The sequence below is a fragment of the Lissotriton vulgaris genome, chromosome 8 (assembly GCF_964263255.1).
Source record: "Lissotriton vulgaris chromosome 8, aLisVul1.2, whole genome shotgun sequence".
In the NCBI taxonomy this organism is placed as follows: domain Eukaryota; kingdom Metazoa; phylum Chordata; class Amphibia; order Caudata; family Salamandridae; genus Lissotriton; species Lissotriton vulgaris.
Genome location: NC_141696.1, coordinates 1,373,435,979 through 1,373,453,042, shown reverse-complemented (window position 1 = coordinate 1,373,453,042; position 17,064 = coordinate 1,373,435,979). Strand labels below are relative to the sequence as shown.

Here is a 17,064-nt window from a genome sequence, read left to right as displayed (position 1 = left end):
GATGGCTTTGTGATTGGTCCGTCGACCTCCCACACGACCGGGACTTCGAGCGCGGCAGAGCTGACTGCCGGGCTTTGAGTAGCTTTTGGGACTGCTCCCACAAAGACTTCGGGGCCATGGTTCGGCAGTTGGAGCACGACTTGGGGTCATGGTCGAGCTACAGGCAGTAGAGGCACATGCGGTGCGGATCCATCACCGACATCAGTTGGGTACAGAAACCACAGGCCTTGAAGCCGAGCATCCCTCGTGCACCAGGTGTCGATGGACTCAAAAAACGAAGTCGACAATAGTTGAGAAAAACTCAGTCAAAAAGTGACTGGCGGTACCACTTTCTCCGGATCTGCACTTCCTGGCACGGAAAAAAAAAGAGCTGACGTCAGGGCACGAGGGCGGCATCTAAGTAGCTGCCGCAACATCATCCCGGGGACCACGACTATGAACGCAGAGCAGACAGACGCCACCTTTCGATACACAGGGGTACTGCTGACGAAAAACTTTCCGGATCCAGTCTGACGCCTGGGGGTAATTCGAAGACCAGGAATCTATAACTAACTGTTTCTTCTAGATTATTGGGATATCCAGCCCCATATTAAAATCCATGCCTCGATTCCAGGCAATGTTTCTGCCTTCCACAGTTTGGCTATGTCCCGCTTGGCTAGAGTGAGCCCCAGAAATAACAGGTGTTGCTTGTATATGATCCCACCAATTCCCTCTGTGCAATGTAGTAGTGCTAGGTTTGGAAATCTAGGGAGGTCCCATCCCAGCACATCTGCTAGGCAATCTAGCACTCGGTGCCAGAAGCGTTTCAATACAGTGTTATACCACATTGTATGTAAGAATGTACCTTCATCACGTTTTCAGCGGAGACATTGTGGGGATGCAGTTAACTTGGCTTTCCATAGCTTGAACCTCGTGTAATATGCCCTATAGAGATATTTAAATTGTATGAGTCTGAGACATGTGGTTACAGCTGCCCCTCTGGGTGATTGTAGCGCTTCAGTCCAGTCATCTTCGTCTATAGAGCCTAGAGCTGTTGTCCACTTAGTCAATATAGTGTCTAGGGTACTAGGGTTATTTGTTGTAAGGGACCGATATATTTTCGTGATCTTATGATCGCCCAGGTCACCCATTAGTAATTTGTCAAAGAGGTTGCAAATGTATTGGTGTAGGGCATGTCGTAATTATAGGCATTTATAAAATTTACTGCGATGCAGTGAATATTCTACCTGAAGATCTTCAAATGATTTAAGGACCAATGTTCGCACTACATTCGCCAACCGAAGAAATCCCTATTTGGTCCCATTGTGTAAAGCCTTGTAAGTCTGCTATCTGTGGAAGTAGACTGTTGTGCCATAGCGGGGTTACCTTAGAGAGGTGTACTTATCACTACATCCGGCGACGGGATTGTCGCCAATGTACGAACACTATCCCAATCGCAGGTGGAAGTGTGCTAGGGACCGATCTATTGTATAGGTACGTATACGGGGAGGGTCACCCATGATCCATTGATCCACTCCATTTGCCAGGTCCAGCTTTGAGCCATACCACCACTCATTCAGGATTTGTAGATGTGCTGCTGCATGATAGGACTGGATTAATTTGCATAAACCATTGTTGCAGGATTGGATTGGGGAGAGACTGGAGGTCATACAATAATCGCGGGAGGGATACCATTTTAACAATAGCAGATCTCCTGTACAGTAATAAAGGATGACTAGACCATGCCCTAACTTCAGCTTTTACTAGTTTTGTCAGAATACCGATATTTCGATCCCATGACAGAGATTGTGTATCAGATAAGAATACGCAGAGATATTTTAACCCATTAATACCTACTGTAATTTCATGAAAACTAATTTTATTTGTCTCGTTTCACATAAGCTGCATAGCTCTGCAATCAAGAGACTTCTGCACACATCAAATACAAAATGATAATGACTGACTTTTATGAGGAGTAACAACCTGCATTATAACGAACCCCCCCAACTTCCCTCCTCCCCCTCGATTGCCCTCATGTCCCAAAAATACATCCAGTGTGTAACTGCACACCCGAAGGTCACTTTCTCTCCGGAAGTCCCTTCACCACCCCCCTTTGAACATGAACACAGCATATATGTCAGTACGGCAAGCATACATCTCCCTCCAATGGCGGATCTTATAATGTTTGCGTGGGCACCCCCTGGCAATGAAAACAGGCTGTTCGAGGCCCATACAAAAATCCAGCCCATTTTTCCATGCAGCCAGTGACGGAGCCTGGGGCGCCTTCCAGGCCCTGGAAATATCCCTTTTTGCCAACGTGATGCCCAATAACAAGAGGTGTTGCTTATAGTGATTGTCCCCCCACCCCCCCATAACATGTAGCAGGGCCAAGCGCGGCGTGCAGGGGAGCTCCCAACCCAATACCTCTGCGAGGCAGGAGTATCCTCTCCTCCAGAAGCTATGCAGTGAAAAGCAACTCCAGACTGTGTGTAGGAGCATACCCTCCTTCCACTGACAGTGGAGACACTCGGGAGATGCAATCATTCCTGCCCTCCACAGACGCTCTCTGGTGAAGTACACTCTGTGTAAATATTTGAATTGTACCAGCCGCAGGCGCGTAGCTATTGCCGCCCCCCCCGTGGGCTCGCTAGGGCCTCAGCCCAGTCCTCCTCCTCCAGTTCACCCACGTCCGCCTCCCATGCAGTCTTAAGCCTCTGCAGATTAGTGGAACAGTGAATAACAAGTGTTTGGTATATGCGGGAGATCTTGCGGTCCGATAGATCCCCCATGAAGACCTTCGCTTCTATGGGGCTAAAGTCGGGGCAGAGACTCCAGGCCCTTCCAGCTGGGGGGCGAGGGCGTGTCTAAACTGTAAGTACCGGTAGAATTGGGATTGTGGCATCCCATACTCTTCCTGCAGGTCCTGAAATGATTTGAGTGTCAGATCCTTCATAACGTCCCCCAGAACCGAGATACCTATGGCGTCCCATCCCCGGAAGCCCTGCAGTGCTGCTAACTGAGGCAGGCGCCCATTACCCCAAAGGAGAGTCTCCCGGGTCAAGACATTCCACCACCCCATCCTGCCTAGAGCGGGCCTCCAGATGTGGAATACCACCCACGTGACAGACAGCAAGTGCCGCATAAGCGGTGCAGAGTGTAATAGCGTGTGTAGTGGATTACTGCCCAAAAGCTGCCGCTCAACTGCGTAAGCCGGTCCCCCCTGTCTCCGTACCACCACTCATTGAGGACCAGCAAGTGTGAGGCTTGATAAAAGGAGAGGACGTCTGGAAAAGCGAGACCCCCCGAGTAGGTAGATAAGAAACAAGTGCGCAGGGCCACCCTCACCACGCCCCCCTCCCACAGGAACTGTCCCAGCGCGGAGTTCACCTGCCGGAACCATCTGGGTGAAATTTGGCATGGATAATTCTGCAACTGGTAGAGGAGACAGGGAAGCGCCACCATCTTGAAGATGGCCGACCTACCGTATAGGGTTAAAGGCATGCGGGACCACACCTTAAAGTCTTCCCAGGTACGATCCCACACCAGGATCAGATTGCGTTCCCAGGACACCGCCGGCACGTCTGTCAAGAAGACCCCCAGATATTTCAGCCCCGCCCCGTCACCAATTGAAGGGATGCGGCCCATGCTCCCACCCTCGGTCGACCCCCTTGGACCCACAGCATAGATTTGCGTGGATTCATATACAATCCAGAGGTCTCCCTGAAGATCTGCAATATGCGCAGTAGTCGCGGCCCCGACCTATCCAGGGTGGTTAGGAAAAACAGGACATTGTTCGCGTACAGTGCTATTTGGTCAGAGAGATCATGCGCCTACTCAAACCCCTGAAGCTGGGCATCGATGCGCACCCAAGCCGCCAGCCGTTCCATGGCCAGCGCAAAAAGATATGGGGAGAGGGGGCAGCCCTGTCGTGTAGCCCGCTGGATGGAGAAAGAGCGAGAAATCACCCCCCCCTACCTGCACCGACGCAGTCAAATCAGTGTAGAGCAGTTGCAGATAGGCCAAAAATCGCAGGCCGAGATTGAGTTTCCGCAGAAGGGCGACCAACTATACCCAGCTCAGGGAATCGAAGGCCCTATCCATGTCGGCCAATAAGAGCGCTGCCGGTTCCCCCAGCTGCCCACTGGCCGCCACAGCCACGTGTGCGCGCCTGATATTGTGACGGGTCGCCCTCTGGAGCATGAACCCAGCCTGGTCCGGGTGTACCAATGAAGGGATATGAGGCAGGAGCAGATTGGCCAGCGCCTTGGCCAAAACCTTCGCCTCCACATTTAGAAGGGAGATGGGGCGATATGATGCATGCTGTTCCGGAGGTCCACCAGGTTTGAGGAACACTACCACCTCCGCGTGTCTCCAGTCCGGGGGCATATCAAGAATTTTTGTGTATTTATCCTAGGCCAGAGGTTTCCACAAAGACTCGCATAATCTGAAGGATTCTAGAGCCCAGACCTATGTGGATCAGTAAAAAAGAAGAGGATATCATCTGCATAAAGTGCTATGCAGTCCTAAATTCTGGGCGTCAATTACAGTCCTCTCCTTACCGCATCACGCCGCTCCCAGGCAGCCAAGGGCTAAATAACAAGGGTGAAAACAAGGGGAGATGGGCCGAAGCACTCAGAAAGGGTGCCCTCTATCGGAAATTACTGGGATATTGCTTCGGTAACCCTTATGGAAGCTGTGAGATCAGTGTAGAGTAATTGTTTGAGGGCTATAAATTTGGGGCCCATATTTAAATACTTTAACAATATAAACATATATCCAGCTTACTGAGTCAAATGCCTTATCAATATTGGCTAGGAGCAGCGCTGCTGGTCGATCCAGCCTGTCAACTGCAGCTATTGCGTTATGGACGCGAAGTATGTTACATCTGGTTGCTCGTTTTGGCATAAAGCCGGCTTGAAAGGGATGGATATGGGTTTAACTGTAAATACAACAAAAAATAACTGTGGGTCGAAGGATGCGTCAACAAATGAGATGTGTCTAAATGAGTCAAAGCGTGCTGGAAGTTGTTAGAAAAGCACACAACCAGACATCGCACTGTGTGGGAAAGAAATCCATCAGGTACTCGTCCTTTGCCGCCCTTTCATTCTTTGAACCACTTCCCATAGTGGAGAGTAAGTTGTTGCCACCTTATCAGGGAAAGCCTGGAGTTGTACAATAAGGTGCGAAAGGAAATGCTGTATAGTAACTGAGGAGTAACCCACTGCCCTGGCATACGTCAGCCACCCCTCTAGCTGGGTGCACTATACCAGTGTTGCAGGTGCATGAGTCCTGTACCCCTACAGTGTCTAAGCCAATTCTTAGACATTGTAAGTGTAGTAATGCCATTAAGAGTATATGGTGCTGGGAGTTTGTCATTATGAACTCCACAGCACCATGATGGCTTTAATAAAAACTGGAAAGTTTGATATCAAACTTCTCAGTACATTAAACCAACAGTGAAGCCAGTGTGGGGTTTAATGAAAAATGCAATCAGAGGGAATCTTAGAGATCCCCCTGAAAAATAAACAGCCTCTGATGGGTTTCCTCACTGGTACACCCAGCTTGCCACCACGAGACATGTTTCTGGACTCCTGTGGTGGGAGCCTTCGCTCCCTGAGCCGAGAAACAAAGCCTTTCCTGTGAGGAGGTGGTCACACGTCCCCAGGCCAGGAAGAGTCATCTGCGGCAGGGGAGCTTCAAAGGCCTTGTAGCCTTCGTAATGCAACCCCAACTTCTCCTATCAGGAGCAGGCCCCCTTCCTGTCTCCCCTCCTTTTCGGTGGGAAGACGGGCTGGAAAAATTAGCCAGCCCTGATGATGTGCCCACCTCTGCTAACTCCACCCCTCAGGAGGGGAGGCGAGGTGAAGCCCACTCTTCAGTGCCCACCATCTTGCAGATGGCAGGCACTCCCCAATCAGGATTGGCAACTGTGCCTACTCCCCCATGTGGTATAGTCACCCTAAGGTTAGTAGCCCTTTGGCTACTAACCTCGAAACCCCTAAAACGCTCCCTAAATACAGTGTGTAGGGGGCAACCCTGAACAAAGATGACAGATTCCCGCAATTTACGAAGGATAAAAGAAGACGCCCAGTAGAGGAGACTGCAGAGAACAACTGACTTGGACCCAGCTCTACCAGCCCGTCTGCAGTTTCCAGAGATTGTGCGCAGTCGCCCTGTCCAGCAGTCAGCGACCTCCAGTACCCTGGGAGGACTGACTGCCTTCAACTAAGACCAGATCTCCTGTGAACAGCAGCGCTGTAAAAAAAAAAAAACTCCACAGACAGACTCTGAGCCTGCTGAGAACAAAGAAACCAGACACCTGGAACCACCACTGCACCCATCGCCTAAGGCCAGAGTTCGCTTGGCCCAATGGTCCCAGCAAGGTCCCTCAGCGCTCCAGAGTCCGAGTCCACCGTGGGTTGACCCCTCCTGGACTCCCTGGCGTGGCCTGCAGCCTCTGCACACAGCCCCCCCCCCCCCCCCCCACCCCCCCCACCGAGAGTGGCCCGGTAAAGTGAAATCCGACCTCAAAAGACCCATGTGTCAGGCAGTATCCAGCCGCCCTGCTCTGAGGTGCACCTGCATCCCTGAGCCCTCCAACTTATCTGCCTAGCTGTTGGTTCTTCCCGTAAATCTTCCTGGACCGAGCCTGCAGTTAAAAACCAAAATCGAAAATCCCCAATAAAAACACAAGGGCAGCCAACGCCAAAACAGTACCCTGCCTCCAGCTGCCTCTGCGCCACTGTGGGTTCACTTTGTGTGCTAAACCGGACACCCATTTGCCTGGAGCTAAACCCCAGGAGCTTAGTTGCCACAACCTTGTGGCCTGCTCATAAGCGGTCACCAACCGGAGGCCCCCTATCCCCCATTGGATAACAATGCGCCTCAGCATTCTGCACCCGGACGCCCTAATGCGGCTGAGGATGTAACAAGAGTGCATCCTTGACCCTGGGAGAACCCTTGTTCTTACCCCCAGAAACTCAACCCCACAGACAGAGTACTTAACTGGTAACCGAAAACTTCATTTCTCTACATAGGAAAACACTGACTGTTTTCCTCTGAAAAGTGTTCTTGTGTGGAGTTGATTTGTATGGAAACCTAAAAAACTAACTATTCAAAACTGATTCTACTTACCTTTTCTCTATGAAATGTCCCAGTGTGACTTCTAGGCATATCACACTCAGTAGAAAAAGTAATCTAAAAAGTATCTAAGAAGTAATCTGTACAGTATTTTAATACCTTGTGTAATTCAAACAACTGCATTTTGAACTTGCATTCACTTGTAAACACTGCATAATATTTTGTAAAACATTTATTTCACTTACCTGTGCCAGGCTTGGCTTGGTTCTAGAAATAAAATAACTTAACAATATTTTTATACAAACGAAATTGGTTCGAGTTCAGTCTTTGAGTGTGTGAAATCATTTGCTGATGGAGTGTGAAATCATTTGCTGATTGAGTGTGTGCAACAAATGCTTAACATTAAGCCTTACTGCTTGCCCACACTACCACAAAGAGAGTAAGGAGCTATCTACTTTTACCTCTGCCTACCTTTGGGGTTCCACTGGACTCTGTGCACACTATACCTAATTTTGGTATAGCATATACAGAGCCAGCTTCCTACACTCCCGCAAAGCCTTCGGATTCATGGCCCGGCAGTCGGAGCACGACTTCGGGTCGTTGTCACGCTCCAGGCAATAGAGGCACACGGTGACTGACATCAGCTTGTGATAGGAGTCACATAGCTTGAAGCCGGTCCGACGATGGGACATCCCTCGTGTACCAGGAGTCGAAGACTCAAAAATAATGTTGACAAAAGTTGAAAAAGTTCAGTCAAAAATTGACTATGGGGCACGCGCTCTCCGGATCGGCGCTGGTTGGCGTGGAAAAGAAAGAACTAAAGTCAGCGTGCAGGGGCGGCGTCCAAGTAGACACTGGGACATCATCCCAGCGACCACGGCGCCGATGACGGATGCAGAGTCGACCAACGCCACCTACCAATGCGCAGGGGTACTGCTACGAAAAAATTCTCCGGATTCAGTGCAACGTCTAAATGTAAGGAATTTATAACTAGTCTTTCAGATATATTAAGTTTTAAAAAAAAGACTAACTTTTTTTAAGTTGTACAATAATATTACATACATTTAAATAAACATACTTACCTCTGTAATGTCAATCTTTTAATACTCGGTATTTCTTTCACAATATTTTTGTATTGCTACATTTTCGTGGTTGATATTCTATATTACAAAACTCTGTATCTCGTCCATCAGGTTCAGTGACGTGTCTCCCGATTTTCTAAATTTGGTTCAAGGCCAAAAGGATGAAGGCAAACAGAGAGGGCCTTATTACGATCTTGACACCGTAGCATACTGGAACTGCCAGACATTAGGTCGGCGGTTTCGACCCAAGTATTACGACTTTTTTACGATGCAATCGCCCATAAGGCAGTCGCATACATCCATTGTACAATGGAAGCTGGTGCGGAAGGCAGAAAAGGCCCTCAGCACAATCTTCCATTGAACAATGGATGTTTTTGAATAGCCTTGCAACGGGTGGTTGGCAACTCACAAGCCAGCCAAATGGTGCAGAGATGTTTAGGGGGACACCATAGGTGCTCCCAAGCCCAATAGCCGGAGGCCAGGATGGATGGGGGCCCTGCTAGGCGCCCCCAATGTCGCATACTGACAGCCTTTCCATGTCGGAAAGACAGACAAGGAATGGCTGTCGGAAACCAACATCATAATCCAGACAGTGGAGCTGCCGTCATTAAGGAATTATGTTGTCTTTCCGATGCACCAACGGGCTCCTTGAGCCCGTCGGAAGTGTCACAGACACTCCCTATGCCGGCCGCATTATAATACAGTGGGTGGACTGCTTTGTCAAATGTCGGCGGGTCTGATACAGACGTGGTGTCAGTACCACTGACATCAGAATCAGGCCCATAGTTAAAATCAAATAAATGCTCTTGGCATAACATGCCACCCAGAGGCACTCTGTGGGAATTCCACCAACCAGATGAGCTTATTGTTGGCATGAAATGCAAGAACTTTAACTTCATGTCAAGTAAGTCTGAACACTCCATTCTGAAAAGATGTGTTGGAAAGTCCCACCACTACAACTGACAATTAAGTTTAGAAGGACTTTTTAGATTTCAGAAAACAGCTTCCATTTCAACTGAAGATTCTTTTAATTGGTCAAATTTCAGTCTAGCTTGAGCACTAGAAAAATACAGGAGGTAATTTGACCCAGAGGTCTCAACACCAATGTGAATATCACAACCTGCTTAGTACTGGGAGATGGTATGATGAATGAGCCATACTCTCTCCAGGAGTAGACACATTAGTCCTCTCACTAACTACAACCTTGTCCAATAAACTGAATAGTTTGTGGAAATACCTGAAATTACTTACTGGTATTGATTTAGAAACCTAATTGTGCAAAGGGGTAATTGGGCTAAGTAGGTGATCTGATGTTATGTTGCGATGACTTGGCTTAACAACAGTCATACAGCTATGAAGAGATGTGAATTTCTAGTAGCTATAGGTTGGTTATAACCATTAATCAGTTTCATTCAGTGGAGGCTCATCTGCTTGAACAACCAGACCAGTTAATCAATTTCTCCTAGGAAGAGAACTATGAAATTGAACACCAAAAGCACAAACTCAAACCGAAAGAAAGTTGAAACATTTATGAACTCATCCACTTTCTCCGTCATCACAAAAAGGGAAGGAAATAATTATTGGACTTGTCTATCAGCTTACCTCAGAGTCTTTAAGTCTCACGTAATTAGAAGGAAAGACTCCAGACTTGTCGCCGACTGTTCCTGTCCACCAATCTCCATCTTTCTTTATAACAAGAATCTTATCTCCTTGCTGAAAAGTTAAATCTCCTTGCTCTGAGCTTTCATAGGTGTACATGGCAATATACTCTGGTGAAAAAGAAAGAAGTTTATCCTGCAACACAGTACATTTATGGAACATTTAAGATGTGAACAACTAAATGTATTGCCTTTCTGAACAAGGGGTAAGCATCTTTGTCTATAAATAATTAAGGTATCAATTGCCAGTTCCCTGGCTATTGTACAGATGTCATTCACATCATCTATTCATCACAACAGCCCATACATAGAAAAGGTGACTTAGTGTCCTAAAATACACGTACATTTATATATATTTTTTACAGACATTCAAGCTCTTCTGTAGCTATGGTAAAACCCTTATTTCAATTTAAACAAATCTATTTTAGTTTTATTATCTTTTGACCTGTTTGACAAATCTGCATCAATCGCTTGGATCATCCACATTTGGAGTGTGTCTCAAATTTATTGCAGACTGATCAATGAGGACAAGAAGGTATTAGGCGGAAAATACGGGACAATTACCCCACACTTGAAAGATATAGGATCCATCAGAAAATGGTGGCTTGATGGGCTGCAGTCTGAATTATTTAACAAATAGGGTAATACTGATTCAGCAAAAGAAAGTACATCTGTCCAGTTTGTAAGATAATTTTAAACTGATTAGCAGAGATCACTTTTGTTCTACAAATTCACTGGGCCAGTTCACAGGCCAAGTATCAATGACTTCCCACGGAGGAGAAAGTCCTCTCAGAAAACTACAGGGTTCACAAAGTGAAACTTACAATTTTAAATTCATCACCAACATCATTTGCATCTTTTCGAAGCCCACAATAAACAAAGTGGATCACAACTGAAGGGAATCTTCAAAACAGGTGGTAAAAGCCCCAGTTCCTACCATAAAATCCACCAGAACAAAAAACATGGCCTCACCCCCAGATGAGGGATTTTAAGAGCGTTTTTTTCGGACTCCTAACACACTCTCCTAAATGCACATTTCGCAATATGGAATTAGACACCTGTCAGTGTTCCTGTGCTCCATTAAAGGTTCCATTCCCTTTTTGGGCTCCGGAAATTTACAGGTAAGATCTAAATGATGTGAGGATAACAAGTCAAGCGACAGTTGATCGGACATGGAAATTAAAGCAGTATAGTCTCAAATTTCAGGAGGCGGGTGGCACCATCTCCCTACATCAACTGTTGAGACGTAACCTGCTTTCTAATGGACAGCAGTTTTGCCTGAGCCATCAATAAGCACAGTCTTTGAGGTCTCTCCAAATATAGAACAATTGATCAAGGTTCTCAAAGTAGCTCAGATGCTACTGGTACCTCTACAGCTACTGTGAGTAGCTCCCCCTATGTACATCTCAAAGTAGTAAAAGAAACGATTTTGTCTGGCTGAATACGGTATGTTTCCAAAATTGAAAAGGATGCATTTAAAAGTAAAATGTGTGTATTTTTAGAACCGATTGGCCAATGTTTGGGGAAAAAATATGTTAAAGGCCGATAGTTCAAAGGTATTTCATGCAGCGTTAGCAAGTCTTATTACTGATGTTCTCCCCAGGTGACAAGGGGGCCTTGCATTTATTAACTTGCCTGATGCACGGAGGTAGTCATTACTAGTATTCCTACATGGAATGCCACTAATAAAATCTTGGCTTCAGTGGCCACTTTTTTTTAGCTCTGACTATTTGTGTTAGCAGCTTGTGATGATTTTCATTAAACAGAAGTAGCTCTTACTAAAGAGAAGTTTGGACATCAGTGCTATAGTGAGTGTAAGAAAGTGGGGTTCTGTTGCAGTAACTACCCCACTTTTTGCCTGATACCTGAGGCCCTTTTCCTTGGTGTGCCCTGGGTCCCTGTCAATCAGGAACCCAGGGCCTGTGTTCCTTCCCTAAAAACTGTACTAAAGCCTAAACCCAATTGGCATCTCTGGCCACTTGTCAGCCCCTGGTAAATGGTACCCTAGGTACCTAGGGCATTGTGACCCGAGAAGACCCCTAAGGTCTGCAGCACTTATTGCGCCACCCTTAGGGGCCCTGTACCCTGACACACACACACTGCCCTTGCAGGCTGAGTGTCCTGGTGCAGAACTAAACAAAGAGTTGACATGGCACACATCCCTGTGTGTCATGCCCAAAAACCCACTGCCCTAGCATACATCAGCCACCCCTCTAATTGGGTGTGTATACAGGTGCATGAGTCCTGTGCCCCTAAAGTACCCAGGGCCATTCCTGGGTACTGTAAGTGCAGTGAGGCCATTAAGAGTATATGGTGCTGGGAGGTTGTCATTACAAACTCCACAGCACCATAATGGCTACACTGAAGACAGACAAGTTTGATATCAAACTTCTCAGCACATTAAACTCACACTGATGCCAGTGTGGAGTTTAATGTAAAAAAGCACTACAGAGGGCATCTTAAAGATGCCCCCTGAAACCTAACCTACAATCCACGTCTTGTCTGAGAGGCTGCCTAGGCTGCCACACAGCAGACATGTTGCTGGACCCCTGCTCGCCTGCAACAATGCACATCCTGGGCGAGGTACTAGGTCTCCTCCCCAGGATGGGTAGGGGGAAGCTTCAAAAGGCATGCCGCCTTTGTGAGCTTCTCCAGACCACTTGCTGTACTCAGCAACTGGCCCCCACCGTTTCTGTGCCAGCCTGTGCCAACTCCACCCCTCAGGTGGGAGAGGCGAGGTGGAGCACAACTCCGGGCCTGGCCATCTTGAGGATGGAGAGCCCTGCCCAATCAGAGATAGGCTCCTGCTCCCCTCCCACAGGAGAGGAGCAGGATATGCCCAATCAGAGATAGGCTCTTGCCCCCCTCCCACAGGAGAGGAGCAGGATAGGGGGTGTATTCACCCCAGGACAAGGACCTATTGGTCCCTGCCCTTCCCCTACCTGTAACGCCCCTAAAGTTAGTATTTTGGGGCACCCTGAACCTTCCTTCCTCAGATCCCGATTTCGGAATAAGAAAGAAGGCCAAAAAGAAGAAGACCTGCTGGGCAGCTGCTAACACGAGGATGACACCAACTGACTTGGCCCCAGCCCTACAGGCCTGTTGATCGTTGAACATGTTCCTGCTAAATCCTAGTGTCTCCTGTGGACAGCAACATCGAGAACCCTGGAGGACCTGCCTGCCTTGGCCCTCTTAGAGAATGGGACTCCCACGAGCAGTGGTTCTGCTCAAACAGCAATACTCCTGGTGCCATCCAGGAACCGTAAATCCAGCCCACTACACCCACCGAGCCCAGCCTGTGCCAGAGTGGACAAAGACCCGGAGGACGTCCCCCCAGCGATTCTGACCTGGAATCCAGTGCCCAAGGACCCACCTCAATGACCCAGACGACGCCTGCAGACTCAGAACCACTGACCCCTCCAACCGCGACCAGCAGAAGGTAATATTTCCCGACGTCCAAAGACACCCCTGCACCTGGCGCCCCCCGGCATCCTGTGCTCAACTCTGGGGTGCCTACCTACCTCCAAGATCCCAACTTACCCCTCGAAGTGTTGGTCGCTCCAGAAAATCCTCCGTCCCAGAGCCTGAAGCCATTGTCCCTTTCCAAGATCTCCATTGAATTACATTGAGCGCCAGACGGCTCAAAAGCACCCTGCACCAGCCGCCAGAGTGCCCCTGGAAGTGCAACCTTTGTCCTATCCTTCTTCGCCATTTGCCCAGAGCAAGTGACCAGGATCCCAGCTCCCACAGCCGCGTGGCCTGCTAGCCAGCCACCACCAATCTCATTGGATAACATTGTGCCTAACTACCTCTGCACCCGCCTGCCCCTGTGCCGCTGAGGGTGTACCAACTGTACCTACCTGACCCTGGGAGACCCCCCCGAGTCGATGCCCAGAACCTTAACTCTGCCAGTCGAGTACTTACTTAAAAGCCGATAACTCACTTTTCTTACATAGGCTAACATTGACTAGTTTCACTTGGAAATTCTTTTAAGTGTGGAGTTTTGGAACTCAAAAGAATTCATCAAAAATCAGCCGAACTACGAATTCCGATTTACTCACCTGTTATCAGGAGAGACCTCAGTGCTGCATCTTTGAGCCCAGTACTGTTCCTGAAAAGTAATTCTAACCGTACTTACCAGTAACTTGAATTTCTTTCCATAGGATATCATTGCCTGCTTTTAGCTGAAAAATATTCAAAGTGCCGATTTTTTAAACGTACAAATATTCTCTCAAAATCGTGCCAACGATAAAAAACGTAATTAGTTACCTGTTTTGAGTAGAGGTCCCAGTGCTGAACCTAGGAGCCCAGCACTGGATTACAAAAGTAACAAACATACTTTAGCTGCAATTTGAATTTCGTTCCTTAGGATAACATTGCCTGTTTTTTGCTGAAAAAGTGTTGATTTTTGCAAACTTACAAATATTCGTTCAAAAATCGCCTGTATAACAAAAACACAATCTTTCAACTATTTACAGGTGGTGCACCAGTGCTGGATCTAGGATCCAGCCCGGAGTTAGAAAGAGTAACCACAACCCCACTTACCTGCTAAGTGAATTTCTTCCATAGGAAATCATTCACTGTTTTTCTGTGAAATTTCTTCTGTCAACTTTTAAAATACCAAATTATTGCTTAAAAAGCACTACGGTGACTTAATCAATTTTGCTCTACTGTTTACAGTACATGTCCCAGGACTGAATCTAGGATCCAGTTCTGCAGTTAGAAAAGTAATCCTAGAAGTAATCTATTGCCTTCTTTTAGAAATTCTGATTGAACTCAATGTGTTATTGTGTTTGAATTTGTGTTGCCTATGGCAACAACGGTAACTATCCTATTCCAAAGTCTATTGTCTATTGAAAGTATTTATCTGAAAGTAACTCCATCTGAGAAAGTATATTTTGATACCTATTGTTGGTTCTAAAATAAAACAAATATACATTTTTTATACAAACCATTGGCCTAGAGTTCAGTTCTTGAGTGTGTGACACCATTTGCTGACTGAGGTTGTACACCAAATGCTTTACACTGTCCTCTGATACTGTCTTACTACTCGACCAAGCTACCATTTTAGAAAGAAAGGTTATATCTAACTTTAGCCTCTGCCAAACCTCTGGGGTCTGTGGACTCTGTGCACATTGTACCTATTTGGGAACAGTATAAACAGAGCCACTTTCTCACATAGACTATGTCTTTTTTAAATCTTTCTCTGGATTGCAATGTACAGACTTGTCTAAAGAGGGAAGCAGCATGCCAGGGGCCCATGACTGCAAATCCAGACTAGGCAAGAAGACTAGGGGCATATGGGTCGCGTACTAGCATTTTTATTATTAATAATATGCTGGTAGGTACAGAGTTGATAGATAAAAGAGCAAATATGCGATTTGGATTCTCTGTTGTTTCCCATAAATAATTAAATGTTATGTTTTAAATTAATTTTTGAAAACAAATGGCCTAAGTAATGCCAGGAAATTGGACAATTAGCAAGAATTTGTACTCTTTAAACTGTAGGAGCAGCAAGCAAAATTTGACTTTAAAGGAATAGTTATTAACACAGTAAAAGGTGCTTCAAGAAATGCAACAATATTACTAATGGCAAATTTTCCAGGGCAAGTGATTAAAAAAAATGATGAAATAACAAGCACTGGCAAAGTCAATAGGTCTCACCTATAGGCCAGCTATTGGCTTTGACAATTTAGAAGATGGAGAACACAGACGGGGGATGAAAAGAAGCCACACAGACTGGGGGCAAGGGGAGACCCTACACAGGCGGGGGTGGGGAGGGTGGAGATGGGAGGGAAGAAGCCACACAGCCAAGGGGGTAGGGAGGGGAAGAAGCCACATAGACAGGGGGTGGGAGGGGAAGAAGCCACACAGACAGAGGGGCTGGAGGGGAAGAAGTCACACAGACAGGGGGAAGGCGGGGGGGGAAGAAGCAACACAGACTGGGATGGGGAAGAATTAACACAGACAGGCAGAGGGAGGGGAAGAAACAACACACACAGGGTGGGAGGGGGAAGAGGCAACACAGACAGGGTAGAATGGTTAGAGGCAGCACAGATTGGATGATTGGGAGAGGAAGAAGCAACACCAACTTTTAAAATGATTCAGAAAGAAATGCCTTAAGAAGAAAAACAAATTGCCTCCTTCAATGAGGGCAAGGATGTAAACACGGGTACATATTTACAGTGTGGTAATGGAAATATCTGACAAAGCTTACATGGGCATTTTACCCACAGTGACCTAGTCTATCACAGCTCTTCCTCTGTAGATCGTGCTATTGCACGTCAAAAAAGAATTTAAATGTTATGAAGGGCTTTTCTGTGGCTTTACCTAATCATGGTCTCATTGCCAAGTCATCAGCAGCCACAGTGGTTTCATAAGTTGAAAGTGGCATATTAGAGGTTTACCTTACAGAAGATTGTCATATGATTTTGTTTTTTGCTGGTCAAACCCCTCTTCATACGATTAGCTTTTTCAAAAATGATTTATCATTTACGGCAGGTTACACTAGATTGCGCTCAGTCATACGTGCGCTTTACCCACACTTCCCCTCAGCACCACCACCCTTGAGGCACTGCAACTCCTATACACTGCTACATCAAATGCCAAACTAGTTACCAGACTCTATAGGGCATTGCAGAATGATATGATACCTGGGGGCGCGACTGCACTGAACAAGTGGAATGCTGTGCTGCCAGAGCCGCTCTCTAAAGAGGACTGTTTAAATAGCTGCTGCCTGACAGGCCAACTGACGACAAATGGCAATCTACGGTTGGTGCATTTTAAATATTTACATCAGTTATACTATACTCCTGCACAGCTGTATAAATTTGGACTGCAACAAACTGACGCCTGTAAACGTTGTGGTGCACCCGGGGCTAGTTTTTATGATCTAGCTTGGGAATGTCCTAAAATACTTCAATATTGGGGTTTCGTTGTACGAATTATTTGCTTGATGATTGGAGAAACTGTTGAGTGCAACCTGGGGATTGTGGCTAAAGTAAAAGCTTCCAATAAGAAATTTGTGTCCATAGCGCTGTTGATGGCTAAACGCAGGATCTCTGTCTGCTGGGAGAGTAGGATAATCCCTACAACTGGGCTGTGGTTGCAGGATTTGACTTCTTGCTACCAGCTCACATGCTATGCAGAAGAACTACTGTTTGCATCCAAGCCACTGGATATCTGGGGGCCTCTTACGTCCTACCTGCTGTCACTTACAGATGTTTCATGACTGTACTGTACTTGTACCACTGCCATGCTTACCC

At 46.8% G+C, this 17,064-nt stretch overlaps 1 protein-coding gene across 6 annotated transcripts in view; it reads right to left on the bottom strand.

The window, feature by feature from the left end:
• ITSN1 (intersectin 1) overlaps positions 1 to 17,064 on the bottom strand; it is a 1,645,471-nt gene that overhangs the window by 391,349 nt on the left and 1,237,058 nt on the right. For all 6 annotated transcript variants that reach the window (XM_086935345.1, XM_086935347.1, XM_086935346.1 and 3 more), the window contains one exon: positions 9,744 to 9,910. In XM_086935345.1, the coding sequence (XP_086791471.1) occupies positions 9,744 to 9,910 (167 nt within the window). The remainder of the gene's footprint in view (positions 1 to 9,743; positions 9,911 to 17,064) is intronic.